The 16,228-nt window shown below is 42.7% G+C and overlaps 1 protein-coding gene across 3 annotated transcripts in view; it reads left to right on the top strand.

Annotated features, from left to right (window-relative positions):
• LOC119814031 (SLX4 interacting protein) overlaps positions 1 to 15,677 on the top strand; it is a 163,610-nt gene extending 147,933 nt beyond the window's left edge. For all 3 annotated transcript variants that reach the window (XM_038329282.2, XM_038329281.2, XM_038329280.2), the window contains 2 exons: positions 9,913 to 10,013; positions 11,281 to 15,677. In XM_038329282.2, coding sequence (XP_038185210.1) covers positions 9,913 to 10,013; positions 11,281 to 12,025 — 846 coding nt within the window. In that variant the 3' untranslated portion in view covers positions 12,026 to 15,677. The remainder of the gene's footprint in view (positions 1 to 9,912; positions 10,014 to 11,280) is intronic.
• The last annotated feature ends 551 nt before the right edge of the window (positions 15,678 to 16,228 follow it).

Below are 16,228 nucleotides of genomic sequence, written 5' to 3'. Positions count from 1 at the left end.
GTCAGCAATTAGTCAAGGGACACACTGGGGCAGTGCCATCTGCAGAACATTTTGCCTTAGCAGTACCCTCAGCACTGCCCTGGACTGGCAGGTGACTGATCTTAATGGAAATGCTAGTGATGGCAATGAAGATGTTCTCTGTTGGCTTTATTTTTCTAGACTACAACACAGAAAATTAGAAAAACTATTTCTCAGGTTAAGATTAAATATTACATACTTGTTACCGTGATCTGAGGTCGTATTCTCCTTTCCTAATAATAAAAATCTCCCAGGTGTTTAACCAGTAGTATTGCAAATGAGATATGTTGTAGTTCATTGCCAGAAGGTAACCTGCCCACTAATCAATTGGACTGTAAGATTGAAAATAGCTAGGGTTAATAGGAAATGACATACCTGGTTCTCTAATCCTCTGTGCTTGTTTTACATAATGTTCCTTCTGTGTTCAGAGATCTATGCTCATTGGTCCTTAGCGACCAACTAATTACATTGCAGATTAATTTGGAAAAAAAATATACTATGGAATAGAACAGAGGAAACGATATTGAAGTTAAATTATAAAGACCTGGTCTTGAACACTACATCTCCCATCACTTGCTGGAAGACCTCAGACACAGACAGTGTTTGACTTTAGGAAATTAGCCCCTGTCTTGGTACACAGAGGTAAATGGGATATGTGCTATAAAGCCTGGCTAAGTTTTCCCAGCAGTCAAGTGAAATAATAGATATTAAAATGGCTTATAAACTCTGAAGCACTTGTGGATACTAATTTTCATCACCATTTATTTCCTTCTTCCCCAGCGAAGAGTTCATACAGATGCCATACTGCTAGATTAGTGAATGATTATATGTCTTCTTCATGGTCTTGAACTGAGAGTAATACTTGGTAAGACCCTCTGCACATAGTATTCTCCCAAGAAGGTTAGGGCCTTCTTTTTGTGTGTCTCTACTTTTCATCTCAGCTGCATTTTGCAACTACAAAGACTGCGAATGCAAACGGCTGAGGGATGAGCCCCCATGTAGTCAGCTGCTCATGTGGACTCTGCTGTCCACTTGCAGAGGAGGAAGAACTATGGCGTCTGCCCCTCTACGCACTTAATTTACAGCAATGGTCAGTAGACTCCTGTCGAGATGAAGCTTTGGAAGAGAAACCCAGTCATTTCTCTAGGGTGTTAGGGGTTGGGAGATAGCGGACTTCTCAGGCCTGGATTTCTAGGAGTTCATGCTCCAAAGAACACCCACAGGGACAGCACAGATAGAGTTCAATGTGTGAATGGGGTATGTTTGGAAAATTCATTAATAAGCAGATGATTTAGAATGCAGCACACGTTTTCTCAAGGAAACAGTGTCATGATAGAGGTGAGGTTCCCAGACAAGTCCACAAAAGCTGTGCCTATCAGGAGATCCGAGTCTTGGAAAGAGGGGGCCTGGCTGTCTGTGCTCAAGGAAAATAGCAAGAGCTATTTCTTCCATATCCTCAGGCGGAGGGCCAGCTCTAGAAAGAAATTTGAAATGAGACAGACATCTGTGATGTCTTCCCTCTGGCCTTTTGCCTCTTTCCCAGTATGTTCTGGCTTCTTTAGTCTGTTTTTTTGCCAGCCATACTAACTGCATAGTATAGGTTTGCCCACCACTCTCTTCTCCCCTTCTGTCCAAGGCCTTGACCTCAGCCCCATGAGCAGTCACAGCAGTCTGAACCCTGAATGTAGGGCCGGCGACTTGCTGTGGTTGCTGGCACATTCACAGCCGTAGATATGGTAGAGGAGGTACTTTTTGAACAAGGAGACTCTGGAGATAGGCCAAGTTTCACAGGTCATTCACAGCCTGTTTTAATATTTATCTGATCAAAGTTAAACAAATTTTATACAACACTAATAGTGGTCAGTAGCCCCCTATGTCAGCCACAGACCCAAACCTATGTGTCCTTTAAAATGCTATGTTTTGTCCTACTTGTCTGTATCCAAGACTCAACAGTAGCTAAGGTTGGTCAGGATTTATTTTTAGGTTCTCAAGGGCAGGTGAATGTAAACTGGAAAATCCTTGTGAAGTGTACACTTCCTACAAGATAACTTTCTTCATTTTTCATAGATACCATTTTTAGAGCTACATTCTTTGCAGTTACTTACAGGTATTTCCCTAGAATTGTATACAATGGCTTCCTAGTCACAGCTTCAAAAGAGAAGCATTTTTTCCTTTCTCAAGACAGACTCTCAAGTTTCCCAGGCTGGCCTCAAACTCACTATGTAGCTGAGTATAATGTTCACCTCCCGACTCTGCTGCCTCCGGCTTCTCAGTACTGGGGTCACCAGCATGTGCACCATGCCCAGATTATGTACTGCTTGAGCTACATCCTCAACCCTATGGAAGGAAAACCGTTAAATTATTTTAAAAGAAAAATCAGTAATATTTGTGCCTAACCTGGGTGGTAGCACAGTTCACAGCCTGGTTCTCTCTCCCCTAGAGACCCAGCCTTTCGTGGAAGCCAAAGAGTGGAAAGCGTAGGGGAGGAAAAGACTCTACCCTCACTGTGGGAAATGGGCAGGCAGGTGGCTTGGCATAATAGAACCCTCGAGATGGAGAGGACTTGCTTCTTCACACAGCTCCATTTAACAACTGCTGATCCCTGTCCTGCCTGCTTTGCCTAAACTAATACAACACATGTCTACTTCCATTGTTTTTAGAAAATGACTTCAGTCCTGTGGAATTCATCAGATGCTACCTCCCTTTTTATTTTGTTCCATTTTGCTTCTGTTCCTTTGAGTTAATACATAATACACCTGAATGTGCCTATCTTTTGACCTGAATGTGTCTATCCTATTCTGTCTGTCTGCCCCCGCTTTTATTTCTTTAACTTATTGCTGAGTAGTTTAAGAAAATATTAGACATGAACTTTGGGAGATGCTTCCTCCTCATTGTTAGGACACATGCCTGGGATGACCGTGTCAGAATTTGGTCCGAGATGATGTAGTCTCATGTTCAAGCTTCATTCTTGCTTCCTCTCTATAACCACCTCAGCTTTCCATCCTGTGTCACAGTTCAGACCCCAGACATACCTGAAACCCAGTAGGCACTGCACTGAAGTAACGTCATATACTTTAATGCTCTCAGCTTTATACTTTAATACTGTTACATGTTCCCTAAATAAACGGATATGATATATTACACTTTTACTCTGCTCTTGGTGTTTATAGAAGGTATTGTTGGCAGAGTGCAGGGGCCTGGCACCTACAATAACTTATTCAGTACATCAAACTTAAGAAGAGATTCAGTGAGTGGTGACCCTTTTCATTTTCAACAGACAGGCAGGACGATTCCACATAACATGGGGGCATAAATGAGGATTTTACTGATGTCTCTGACAGCTCCAGACCTTAAGTAGAGCTTGATTAGAGACACAAAGAGGATTCTGAAAACTCAGTTTTACACCACTGTTAGCTCTGCCAGCCTCTGTGCTGGCTCCGTTCTCTGCCTGTATATGGTGGTTGGTCCTGGCATCTCAAGGTCTTTTCTTCCCAAGGGGAAAGAGAACAGACTTCCACCCACGACAGCTGTGCTGGCTAGTTGTATATCAATGTGACACAAGCTAGAGTCATTTTGGAAGAGGAAACCTCAATGAGAAAACACTGCTACCAGACTGGCCTGTGGGAAAGCCTGTGCTGCTTTCTCCTGTTGATGATCAGGGTAGGACAGCCCACCTTACTGCAGACAGCACCACCCCTCAGCTGTGGTTCTGAGTGCTATATAAAACTGGCTGCGGAAGCCATGGGGAGCAAGGCAGTAAGCAGCCGTCCTCCATGGCTGCTTCTTCAGTTCTTGCCCTGACTTCCTGATGGGCTGATACAGAAGTATAAGATGCACTAAACCCTTTCCTCCCCAAGTTGCTTTGGTCATGATGTTTTAGTGCAGCAACAGAAACCGTAACTGAGACAACAGCCTTGCTGTGTGTGTGTGTGTGTGTGTGTGTGTGTGTGTGTGTGTGTGTGTGTGTGTGTGTAAAAGATTAAGAAATGGATGCTCAACAAAAATGAGTCAGTTTTCCAAATCTCTCAGCCAGATAATGACTAGAAGGGACTGTAGCCAAGGACTTCTGATTCAGAGTCACCTCGCTACATCTCCATCCCACCATGACAGCAAATGACATGTGGCCACTCTGCAGAAAAGAGAGAGCACTGCCTAAGACAGCCCTCCAGATGAGATGTTGGGAAAAGGGCTTTGGGAACTATGAATTTCTTTAGGTATAGAAAGCATTTTTTTCCTTTTGACAAACTCTATGATTTATGAAGACACCAGGGTCTATTTTTCATTTGTTTTAACCAATAATGTAAAAAAAAAAAGTGTAACACTTTCCATATTCCAAAGTGTGCTTCATACGCCTCTTCCAACTCACAGGTGAAAATGAAAGTGAGCCATTGGAGGTTGTAAAACTGGTCCCGGAACAAGCCAGCACTGAGTGGGAGACTTTGTGCTGCACTGTCCTTCGGCTTTCTGCTCTCTGCCATCTTGATTTACTGATAAGCCCAGGACAGATCATTTTTTGGATGTGCCTCAGATGTATACACATATTATAATACTTGGTGAATTGCCTCCTTTAAAAATATAGTCGGGCTATCATTTTAACTTGGGGTACACAAAACAGAATCAGAAGACACCCCTCTCCGTTATAATAAGAAAGTGATTCAACTCTCAAAAGATGAAGATGATAGTGGTGATAAAAATATATTAGTACATTAATTACTCCTTGTGTAGCATATTTTACAGTCTCATGAACAGTAGTTTGATAACCAAGCTCTTGTACAGGCATTCTGTCGTGGCTGTGAGGTATACCAGGAGTCCCTTATGCAGGTTCTCAGTTATGACTGTGAGATATACCAGCGTTACCATTCTGCAGGGAGTAAACTGTGTGTGTCTGTCATACACAGGAGTGATCATGTAGTCATTGGCATTGCCACCTCATGCTATTTGCTCATGTTGCATTAGTTCCTGACCAATAGCATCTAGCCCTGGGATGTGGTAACAGTAATAAAACCTGCCTCACTGAGCAATGACAGGAGTAACATTGAAGTGTGCCTCCATTTCTCTGTTTTTCCTTAATAAAAAATTCTCCCAAAGTATTACTTAGCCTGTGCTGGCCAATGTGGTTTCCATTGACTGATACGGGATGTCCTTCTGTATATGTGTTGCTTTTATTGGTTGATGAAAAAACTGTTTTGGCCAATGGCTTAGCAGAGTAAAGCCAGGCAGGGAATCTGAGCATATATATATATATATATATATATATATATATATATATATATATATATAGAGAGAGAGAGAGAGAGAGAGAGAGAGAGAGAGAGAGAGAAGTTATGTAGCTGCCGAAGGAGAAAGATGCCAAGACATTACCAGTAAGCCTCAGGCTGTGGCGATACATAGATTACTAGAAATGGGTTGATTTAAGATGTAAGAGCTAGCTAGGAATATTCCTAAGTCATTGCCCAGTGTTGTAATTAATATAGTTTCTATGTGATTATTTGAGTCTGGGTGACCAGGAAACAAAAGCGCAGACTCCGCTTACATAATGGTGCCCAAATGTTTGGCAAGAATTTCCATAATACAGCCAGAGAAAGCTTTCACTTATGTTTCATTTTTCTTCTTTTCTTACTCCTGGGGACGCTTTTGTTCTCCTTCCTTATCAGTTTCATTGTCTCTTTTTCTGCATCTTCAATATCTTCTCATCTGCTTTTTTGATCCAGACATGTTGCATTGTGACTCTTGTGTGAGTGGCTTTGGACACCATATGCAAAGACTTGCCCAGTTTTTGCTTTGGTAGCTAAAGAACAGAAACGTATTGCAGTGTATGGAAAGCAGAGCCATCCAGGAACAAGGACCAGTAGCTTCACTGTCTGAAGAGGGTTTGGCCTCTGCTTTCAAGTTCGTACTTTACTACTCCATGTCAGAAGGAGAGGGATAACAGGTCTTCACGTGATAGAAGACAGATGGGCAAGCAAGAGCTTCCTCTGCCGGGCTCTATAAGGGAACCTGATGGCACTCATGAGGACAAGGCCCTCATGACCTAATTGCCTCTTCAAAGTTCTGCTTCTTAATACTTTCACATTGACAGTAGCTGAATGTTCGGGGAAGGGGCACACAAACCATGCTGCATGTTTGTTTCCCCTGTTGACAGAAGCTCCATGAAACAAGGTCTTTTTCTTACATCTTCTCACTGTGTGCTCAAAGCTGTGCTTGCCAGAGGTCAGTGATACCTGATTGGATCATTCCACTAGACTCTGCTCAGTTACCAGTTCCATGTGTTTTAAAAAGCCATTCACTAATTCTTCTGGGTGTAAGACTCGCTGGGGAGCTTGCCTAAAATATACCTGTCCTGACCCCTGCCCCTAGGGATACAAATGCAGTAGATTCTGGGTGGAATCTGTAACATTTCTTAACGAGCTCCCAGGGTGATTTCACAGGCTAATGCAAGCACACTTTGCAAAGTCTTGTCTCGCTGGCTCATTGTACCAGGATCGGTTCATTTCTCTATGGCTTCCCTGCTTGGGTGTTATTTCACAGCCGAGTGTGAATCACCTGGGAACCTAAATATAGATCCCCTCGCCCCACCTCAGACCTTGTGAATCAGAATTTCCACAATGAGTCCTAGGAATCTACCAAAAAAAAAAAAAAAAAAAGACAAAGAAAGAAAGAAAACCCACCTCCCTTGGTGCCTCCGCTGCAACCAGTCTTCTGCTAGCCTTTGAGAGCCCCGTCTCATCTTACAGACTCTATGGGGAGGTCCTAACTCAGGAGTAAGTGGGTGTCTTCTTTGTCATTTTAAGCCCATTTCTTGATCTGTCCCACAATGTTCGAAAGTGCTGCTCAGTAAGTCAAGTCACTGTGGGATGAACTCACACTTGCCAGATGTCTTTGCAGCTTGGATATCGGCCATTGCTACACAGACATCTCAAAACTGTTCTCTGACTGGAGCCAATGAGTGTGGCATGGCTGCCTATCTTGTTTTGGTGAGGATGCCCTCGGTCATCCTTTTTGTCCAGGAATTCAATGTTCCTCAGAACAGACAACATGGTATACTGTCCTTCCTCGTTGTATTTTTACCCTTCTCCAACTCAACCTTCCCCTTGGATCTTCATAGAGCGGCATGCTTGGATTGGCTTCAAGCTCGAAGTGTATCCACTGGTCTCCTGAGAGATAGTGAAAGGCCTGAACCCTTTGCCCTGGGACCTACCTCGACTGCACAAGTTACTGAGGGCAGGTGTCCCCTTAGGTTAGACTTCTAGGGGAGTAGCCTTGTCTCACTTCTGTTTGGGTGCTTTCTCGGGTAGAACACATTAAACCAGAACCAGTAAAATATTACCAGGAATGGAAACAAAATGCAGTAGTGGGGATTGCTCAAGTGGTTAAGAATAAACTAGACCAAGAAATTATATTCACAGCACTTTGTCCTAGGTGGACAGCAAGCGTCCAGCCTGTGAAGAGTAAGTCCTCTCCTGCTTAGTCTGTTTCCTGAGTTCCTGACATGCTTACTCTGGACATAAAAGTTAAATGCTAGCCTCTTTGAATGTGGTAGATTTGTTTGTGTTCTTGCAGAAGGTCGGCTCATCGCTCACACAAAACCTAAAACCCAGTGATGTCGTCCCTGATTGCCTCAGAGAGCATGCAGCCCTGCTAGTGTGCTCCATAGATTTGCATTTGGGAGTTTTGTCTCTGGATAGGCGGCAGATTTCATTTTTATGCCAGATAAGAACATCAGCAATTAAGAGAAATCCCTTCGGGAAATCCTATTCCCAGGTGATAGCTGCTTCTCCAGGCTTTTGAGGTGAGGGGGCTAGCTCTGGAGATTCTGAGCTGTGATGTTAGTGACAGATGGAGCTGACTCCAGAAACATATGGCAAGCCCTCCGATGAATCCTGACAGGTAAAGGACTCAAGGAAACAATTTTTTCCCTGCCCACCTAGTCCTCATACAAATATAAATATATCTCTTTCAACAAGTTGCTGAATGTGGTTTTAATTTATAAGCTAGAGCCAGTCTTACTGAGTGTACAGTCAGGAGAGAAAGAGAGTGTGTGTGTGTGTGTGTGTGCGCGCGCGCCCATGCTCTCTCTCTCTCTCTCTCTCTCTCTCTCTCTCTCTCTCTCTCTCTCTCTCTCTCTCTCTCTCTCTCTCTCTCTCTCTCTCTCTCTTCTCTCTGCCTCCCCCTCTTTCTCCTCCCAGTCGCCCCCTTCCCTCCCCCTCTGTTCTCCTTTGCTCCCCTTCTCTTTTTTGAAGTCACAAGTTTTTATACTTTTTGATCTGGACATTTCCCCTGTCACTTTTCTTCCAGAGACATCCCTGACCCCGTTGTCAGAGGGCTTTAAGACAAGAGTAGTATTTCTTAAAGCAGTATTTCTGCTGTATTTCTTAAAGATGTTTTTGAAGTTCCCAGAGGAAATACATGTGGTTTTAAAACATAACTAAGACAGTGGCTGAATCCATACTGCAATTGAGACTTGAAGAGGCTGTCACTATATCATACTTTATACAGTGTCATACTTTATACAGTGTATGCAGAACCCATTGTTGTTATTTATGACCCTGTCTGCCTTCCATTGTGGACTTCTTCCAGCCTTGGGGAATTTACATCATTCCTAATAGCAAAAGGCTTTCTGGTTCCCACAGAGTTGTTCAAAGCCTGACTCATGCTCCTTATGTTAATTGTTCAGCTCTGAAAATACAGCACTTACAGGGTGTGGCTGCGAGGGGAAAATCAACTGTATTTACAGGGCATGCAAGACATGTTTAGAAGTGTTTCACACATAAATCTCCATCGCTCCCAGTCCCTCTCAGCCTACCCTTTTTTGCCTTCCCCCTCTGACTTAACTTGGAGTATTCTTTTCCCAAAAATTCATTTTAGGAAGCAACCAACTAAAAGAATGACACATTACCGTGCAGTACAATCCAGTATAGCCAGTTATACTCTGTTGACTGACAATTAAAGCCAATTTAGGTTACAAGTGGACATGTCTTTGAAAGATCCCGGCCCAGGTCTGAAGCATAGGCATGGCCCAGAGCTCAAGGATCCTCCTAACCCAGTCTTGTGAGCACTGATTAGATGGAGCCCTTAGAGATAGCCCGGAATGATACTCATGGCTGCCATCCTTCAGAATCTACCACTATTCATTCTTATGTAAGCCTACATAAAACTCAGATCTGCTGATAGGTACTGTTCCTCACAGTCACTACATTTTATAGGAATTTGATGGGGAAGAATTACTTGGACTCTCAGAAAAGAAGAACAGATAACACCTTATCTGGGCTATCAGCTTCTAACCTATGGGAAGAAATTCCAAAACATTATATGGGTCAACTCTGGCAAAGGTTGCCATAACTTGAAATGTTGTAATTATCTCTTTATGAAGCTTTGTGGATATGTTTTTTTAAAGGTAGATAAAGCCAGAGAGTCCCAGGTTTTTGGTGGTTGGTTGTTTGTTTTTAGTAACAGAGATTGAAAAACTCCATTTTTAAAATGCCAATATTAAAAGGTTTAACTTATATTGTTTCACGGCTCTCAATATTGGTAAATAAGGGGCATGTGAAGGAAATCTCAGGATCATCAGGACACTGGCTACTGTCTTCTCACAAGCATGCTGTGCTCTCTGGGGCCACATATTGTTCTAGATGGCTTGGGATCTGCATGTTTCAGATTACGGTTTTGTATGTTTGTGGTACATACTCATACACGAATTGTATAGAGAAGAATACAAAACCAGTGTGACACCAGAAAGTGCCGACCTAAAGCAATTGAAAGAACCTAAAACAGCAATCTGTTTTATTTGGTATTTAAAGAAGTAAAGCTGTCCACCTGAGCATTCCTAGTGTCGCTGTTTTCCCTGGTGTTCAGCTAATAGACTCCTGTCTGAACCTTTGTTGTCTTTTGGAGTAGACAAAAAGAACCCTCCACGGACTGTCTGACTATTTCGTTGGGTGTGCACAGAGTTCACCTTCTCCTGGTACGAAGCTTAAGAAAAACACTCTACAAGAAATGTAGGTCCAGCGTGTTCCCTTGTTCTCATTTTCTGACTGTGTGGATAGTCTATAACTTAATGAGAGTGTGTGAAACCTAATCAGAAGCCCCTTTGCCATTGGTCCGGCCCACAGCCATCTATTAATACATGTCCTTCCCACCTTCCTGTTGCTCCTGTTTTCTGGTCAGTGGGAATGGACGCCTTGCTTCACAGGTGTGTGTGTTGCAAGGAGTGATTAATTACAAGCTCTTTGAAGATGAAAAGCACCTGCTGCTGCTCTGTTTCACACAGCTCTCGAGGTAACTGCAGACAGACCTAAAAACTCCATTCCCCTTGTGAGAGCCTTTCTCTGACTTTGGTATAATTATGGCAGTCCTTGGGCCCCTTACTACAACATACTTATGGGTTTTTTTTTTTCCACAGAGCTCAGCCAAAGTAAATAATCCAGCTTCAATGCTTGAATTTAGTGGCTGAAAAAGTTTCTTGCTATTTGTAAATGTATTGTTGTCAACTCCTTGCCAAAATTAAGGACTTTAGTCTCTCGATTTCCTAAGCAGTTTCTGTCCTGCCATGAAAGTTTGTTTTAAAGTTTGTCTTGCCTATTGTGTATCCTGTAGAAGAGGGAGGTAGAGAGATGATAGATAGATAGATAGATAGATAGATAGATAGATAGATAGATAGATAGATAGGGTAGATATACTGCTTATCATGGGTGTACTTTACTTAGTGTTTGTTGTCTGAATGCTTTCCAGGACTGACCAAGTCCAGTTAACTGAGGCTTACTCCCATATGCTTGATGAATAAACCTAGCACCTACTGAGTCATGTCATTAGAGAATTTTCAGATTAGTATTTATTCACAAATATAAACATGTGTGCATGTTTGTACATATCTGTGGGTGTGCACACACATCCTGTGCTTTGGATGTATCTAAGCATTCCCTCCTAGTAAAAGTCAGTGTATCCACCCCAGGGAGAATTTTCCTCTGACATCTGAAAATGCATACCTGTTTGGTTAAAGTGATTCCATTTTAAAATGATTCCATCACTGAACCAACACTGAAACCTTAGAACATATCCTAGTTTAGTGGAAAATGTGGAGGTTATTGCTTAATCCAATCTATATTCAATGTACACTTTGGGGATTTCCTAGCTATGCTGAGGTGTTGAGGAGAAGCCAGCTGGCACATGCCTTGTTCTCAGGTGTAACAGCGGGGAGTGGGGGTTTGGAGGAATCCATGCCATTGCAAACCTCACATGCCATACAATCTTAATTGTCTGTTTTAGTGTGAGAAGAACTGAAGCAAAAAGCAGTGCCAAGAGCAAATCACAGACCAGCGCAGACCTCGTGGGAGGATCTAGTGACTCGGTCATTACTGTGGTACCAAGGAGCAGGGATGCCTCAGCAGTTTTCCTGTCAGAATCCATGGGTCAAGCACAGGATGACATAAAAGCAGCCAAGAGCCACCGGGGGCTTCCAGTTCAAAAGCTGGAAAATGTTTCCCAGACTCAGCCAGAAGACACTAGCAGCCAGCAACAACCTCATCCTGGGGAGTGGCTAAAGACGGGGCTTCTAAGCAGGAGCCCTATGGGTAGCTATGAGTCAGCATCACCAGGTCCGAAGCAAAGTCCACGAGCAGCCAAGACACAACAGAAACGCAGGAACTGCGGCTCTGCAGAAGACTCTGACCACCGCAGGAGAGTTTCTCTTGGAAATGATGGGTTAGCCCCAGGAGACGTGATGGTGGGAAAGAGCACAGCTCTCAGTGTTTGGCCAGCGTTAACGTTGTCAGATCCAGGGTTGCTTTTGAATCAGGATTTGGCAAGAGCCACAGCTAAAGAAGAGCTACATGCTTTGGAAAATCTCTCCTCCAGACACCTTCTGACCAACATCCCAGGGCAAGCACAGCAAGCCACCCCAGCTGCAGCTGACGAAAGATTAGCTACAGTTCAAGGCGGCTCAAGCAAAAAAAGAAAGAAATTACAAAGTTCTAGCAGAGGATGTAGTGGCAAGAAAACCTTGAGTGTGTAGTTCCCAGGATTTGGAAAGAATTGGGGTAATCTCTCTAAAGAAACAGATGTTTAGAGGCTGGAGGCCTGTCTCAGCTTTTAGGAGCACTTACTGCTATTGCAGAGGATCTAGGTTGGCTTCCAAGCATCCACCAGGTGACTCACAAGCATCACAAATTCTAGATCCAGGAGACACAACACCCGCTTTTGGCCCCCATGGGCACTGGGCATGCACATGGTATGTATACACACAAGCAGGCAAAACATACTTACACATGAGATAAATCTTTTTTAAAGGCTGTTTGTGTTGGGATTAGACTTCATAGTCACCTCCTGGAGGCTGTTTTTCTAATAGGTGTGTTACTTTCTCATGTTTATAACTGTCTCCAGAAAACACTGTGTTGACAAAGAGCCCTCTACTTGTCAAGGTATATAGGACCCCGTGGAGAAACCAGTAATGTGGAGTATTCTCACTGCATCACTATGGAGACCTCCTGATGGGATACAGAGAGACAGACGATGCCCTGCACTGCCGGCCAGGTCTTGTGCTCCAGTCCTCTTGCTCCTCAAACTGAGTACCTGGCAGCGAAAATAGGCTAATGGTTCTCAGCTTTGTGGTTCTATGCAAAATGCAGGTTTTGGAGTCTGAGAGGAACTATGATTCTGAAATAACACTAAAGCTGATGATTCCCTAGGAATTATTTCCTCCAGCCTTGCTACCACGGTTTCCATCAACTGGGGCCACATGTACACCCCTGTGTTCCCTCGGACTTGTGAAGTATTTAGATTGGGTTTGGTGTGTGAGTCACTTAATTCCCAGGTTATGCTATAGGATGCGCTTAGGGAGCTGGTTAGCTGTAGTTGCCAGAAACGTACGGGCAATTCATCTCAGCCGTAGGTGAAGACATGGAAGAGGTGTGTTCTGTGTGATGCAGGTCTGACACTGTCCTTGTTCACACCTCCAATATTCCAGCTACAGTAAGGACAGACCAGAACCCATTCCAGTTCCAAGTTGGAAAAATTCACAGGGCATTTACATATTCTCTTTGGATGTATAGCCTGCTCTCAAGACAAGAAAGCTAAGTTGTCACCTGGAAGTTTCATCTGATCATCCCAGCCTCAAAGGACCAGAAACCGCTTGCTGTTGTTCCTTTCCTTTCTTGCTGAGCTTTTTTTCTTGAGAGATAATTCCCAACCATTGAATTCTCAATGGAAGCCCAAGTAGCCCCCATTATACACCAAGAAGTAGCTCACTCAGAAAGGTCAAAGCCAGTCCTATCAGAATGATGGACTCCAAAACTAAGACATTCTGACCTGGTATAAATAGGGTTTTACTTGTTTAATGGTTAAGGTCATACTCAGTCCTTAATTGTACTTAAATGAAGGATTTGCTTTCAAGAAATGTTTTGTTTTTCAAACCTGTTATTGTAGGAAATAATGATTATTGTGACTAGTGAGAAAAAAATAGTATGTTTGGTTTGTACATAGATATGGTCTTTCTCACAGTCTTCCTGCACAATGGATTTTAACAGGATTAGCAGGGAATGGCTCTGGGCTCCCACAAGTGGCATATATTTAAGGAATTTTGCCTTTAAGCATTTGCCTTCAGTGTATCTGAATCACCTCTACATTTCTTGTTTCTTGAATGGTTTTACAATTCTTTGAATAGGTGGACAAAGGGGGAACTTAGTCCCAAGTGTTTTGTTAATCATCAGGTGGTATATTAAATATTTTCTACTGTTGGGAGTGGTATGAGTTTTTATATTCTTAACTATGATAACAAATTGGCATTTGAAATTCTGAGACCCTGTCAGTGTTGATAGTCAAAAACAAGTTCTTAAACTCCTTGGTACCCAAATTAAATTTATATTCAGGTCCCTGTAATTCTGATACTTACAAGAGATATCCATCCAGTTCTCCTGATATTATTATAACTGAAAAACTTTCTCAGTACCTGGGATGCTAAGCCACCTCTATGTTCTTTCAAATGACATTTAATAAGCGAGAATTGGTTATGTCTTCCTTCCTTCCTTCCTTCCTTCCTTCCTTCCTTCCTTCCTTCCTTCCTTCCTTCCTTCCTTCCTTCCTCTCCCTCCACCCCCATTTAAAATCCTGTGGGAGAGGCTGGGCCTGATGCTGTCCTAGCACTCGGGAGGCAAAGGCAGGCAGATCTTGTGAATTCAAGGCTAACTTGGCCTACATAGTAAGTTTCCGGATAGCCAGAGCTACATAGTGAGACCCTGTCTCAAAACAAACAGATGAAAAAAGGTATGAGAATAATCTGAGGTTTTTCTTGCACAATTGTTTTTTCTTTGCCACTGGAGGTAAACTCACCCAGATATGCATATGATACGTTAAGTGTAAAAGGTCAGTTGGCACTAGAACAGAGTAAGAACCACATGGTTTTGTTCCCTTATTGCATGCTAAAGAAATATGGAAATGCATTTCATTCTTTAAAAATAAGACTCATGGGCTATTTGTGAAGAAGGCGCTTTGCATGTACAGTTCTCTGGATTTGATCCCTAAGATATCAATAAGAAAGAAAAATAAAACCTCTGAAGTTTGATTTCTGAAGAATGTAGCTGATCTCTGGATGAACCTTCTCAGAGTGTATCTTGGAGATGATGCTGGGGTCTCGGTATAATTGTTTATGTTTGCTGTCGTATTTAGATTTCAGCAGAGATCGTGCCTATCAGTGCCCTTTGGCTTCAGAAAGAGTCCTGACTGGGGCAGACACATAGGGAAGGAACTATCTATGCCCAAGAGAATGGCCTAGGATCAGTGGCGGCATTCGTGTTTCCTTGGCAGACCTTACTGTAATATTTCCACAAAACAGTAGTGAATGGTCCTCTGAATAACAAGCAACTTTTCAAGAGCCAAAAAAACTCGCTGTGCAGCATGCTGGGACTGGAATATGGAAATTGTTTTAATTTCTTCTTTTATGAGGAAATCACTGCATTTGGTTTGTCAAGACAAGAGAGTTCATTCCCCAGTATTGAAACAGTGATGAACTGAAACATGTTGGAGCAAGTTAAAAAAAAAAAGATAAGTCAAAATTAAACTGGCTACTCTTAAATAGCTTAAAGCTTTCCACAGTACAAAATAAATTAAGCATTGTAAAACGAAGTTAACTCAAGTAACCACTCAGTACAGAAATGTAGCCATATATATCATCAGTCTTGCTGTTCCAGGGTATAATTAAATTCTCAGAAATCTGCAGAATTTCCTCTAGTTTGGTTTCTATATATATTTAATGAGACAGGGAGTGAATATATGTCAATGAGTAGCATAACAGGGACCTTAGATGGGTGAGATTTCCCTTATCGTCTGGACCCATCCAGGTAAATTCCATTGGCAGCAGAGAATTGCCATACTGCATTAGGTGTTCCCATCACCATTCTTACCAGAGATTGGGAATTACAGTTTACTGAAGCAAAAGTCGGTAAAACCACACATTTGACTCCCCAAAGCATCTGATGGGTTCTAATAGGTGGTAATTTGACAGATTCTCAGAATGAGTTTCCGGGTAGAATTAGACATTGCCAAATCTCCAGGAGAACCCTGGTCCTCTCGTTTAAGTAGCTTAAAGAGTCAGAATGTCCAGCAAATAAAACCATTTTTGTATTGAAACTGTACCTTTTTATGAATAAATATGTGTGTTTTGTGTTGGGTCATCCAGATTGCTTACTTTGTGTCTGTGCGATGAGCGGTGGGGGGGGCGTCTCACTATATCCCACAGTTCAAACCTACTACATAGCCCACACTGACCTCAAGTCTTGGTCCTGCCTCTGTGAGGAATGTGTATGTGTGTTTGTGTGTGTGTGTGTGTGTGTGTGTGTGTGTGTGTGTGTGTGTGTGGTGTGTGAAAGAGAGAGACATGCTGTTCAAAAACAAGTGAATTAAGCTCAAAGAATGCATATCCAATGCACCCTTTTCTGAACATGTTATTCTCAGTTATGTTCTGCCTGTAAGAATGTCTTTCCTCCCAGGAACGTTTCTTGGCCTTTGGGAATCTTGCTAAGTTAAAGGTACCATTTGAACCACTGGCCCAAAACATTTAGGTTTAGAAAGCCTAGTGAGAATCATTAAGATCAAATTGACCCTTAAGGTTCTAGGCTGTCTTAGCAGTCTAAGTCCGCTCCCACTGTGTTCCTAAGTGAGTTCTATGGACCTCTTAGGAAGGGCTTTCATACTCTTGAGAACCCTGGCATTCCCCCAGATGAGC

This window comes from Arvicola amphibius, chromosome 5 (genome assembly GCF_903992535.2).
Source record: "Arvicola amphibius chromosome 5, mArvAmp1.2, whole genome shotgun sequence".
Taxonomy (NCBI): domain Eukaryota; kingdom Metazoa; phylum Chordata; class Mammalia; order Rodentia; family Cricetidae; genus Arvicola; species Arvicola amphibius.
The sequence above is the reverse complement of the archived record's forward strand: the minus strand, read 5'-3'. Positions and strand labels throughout refer to the sequence as shown.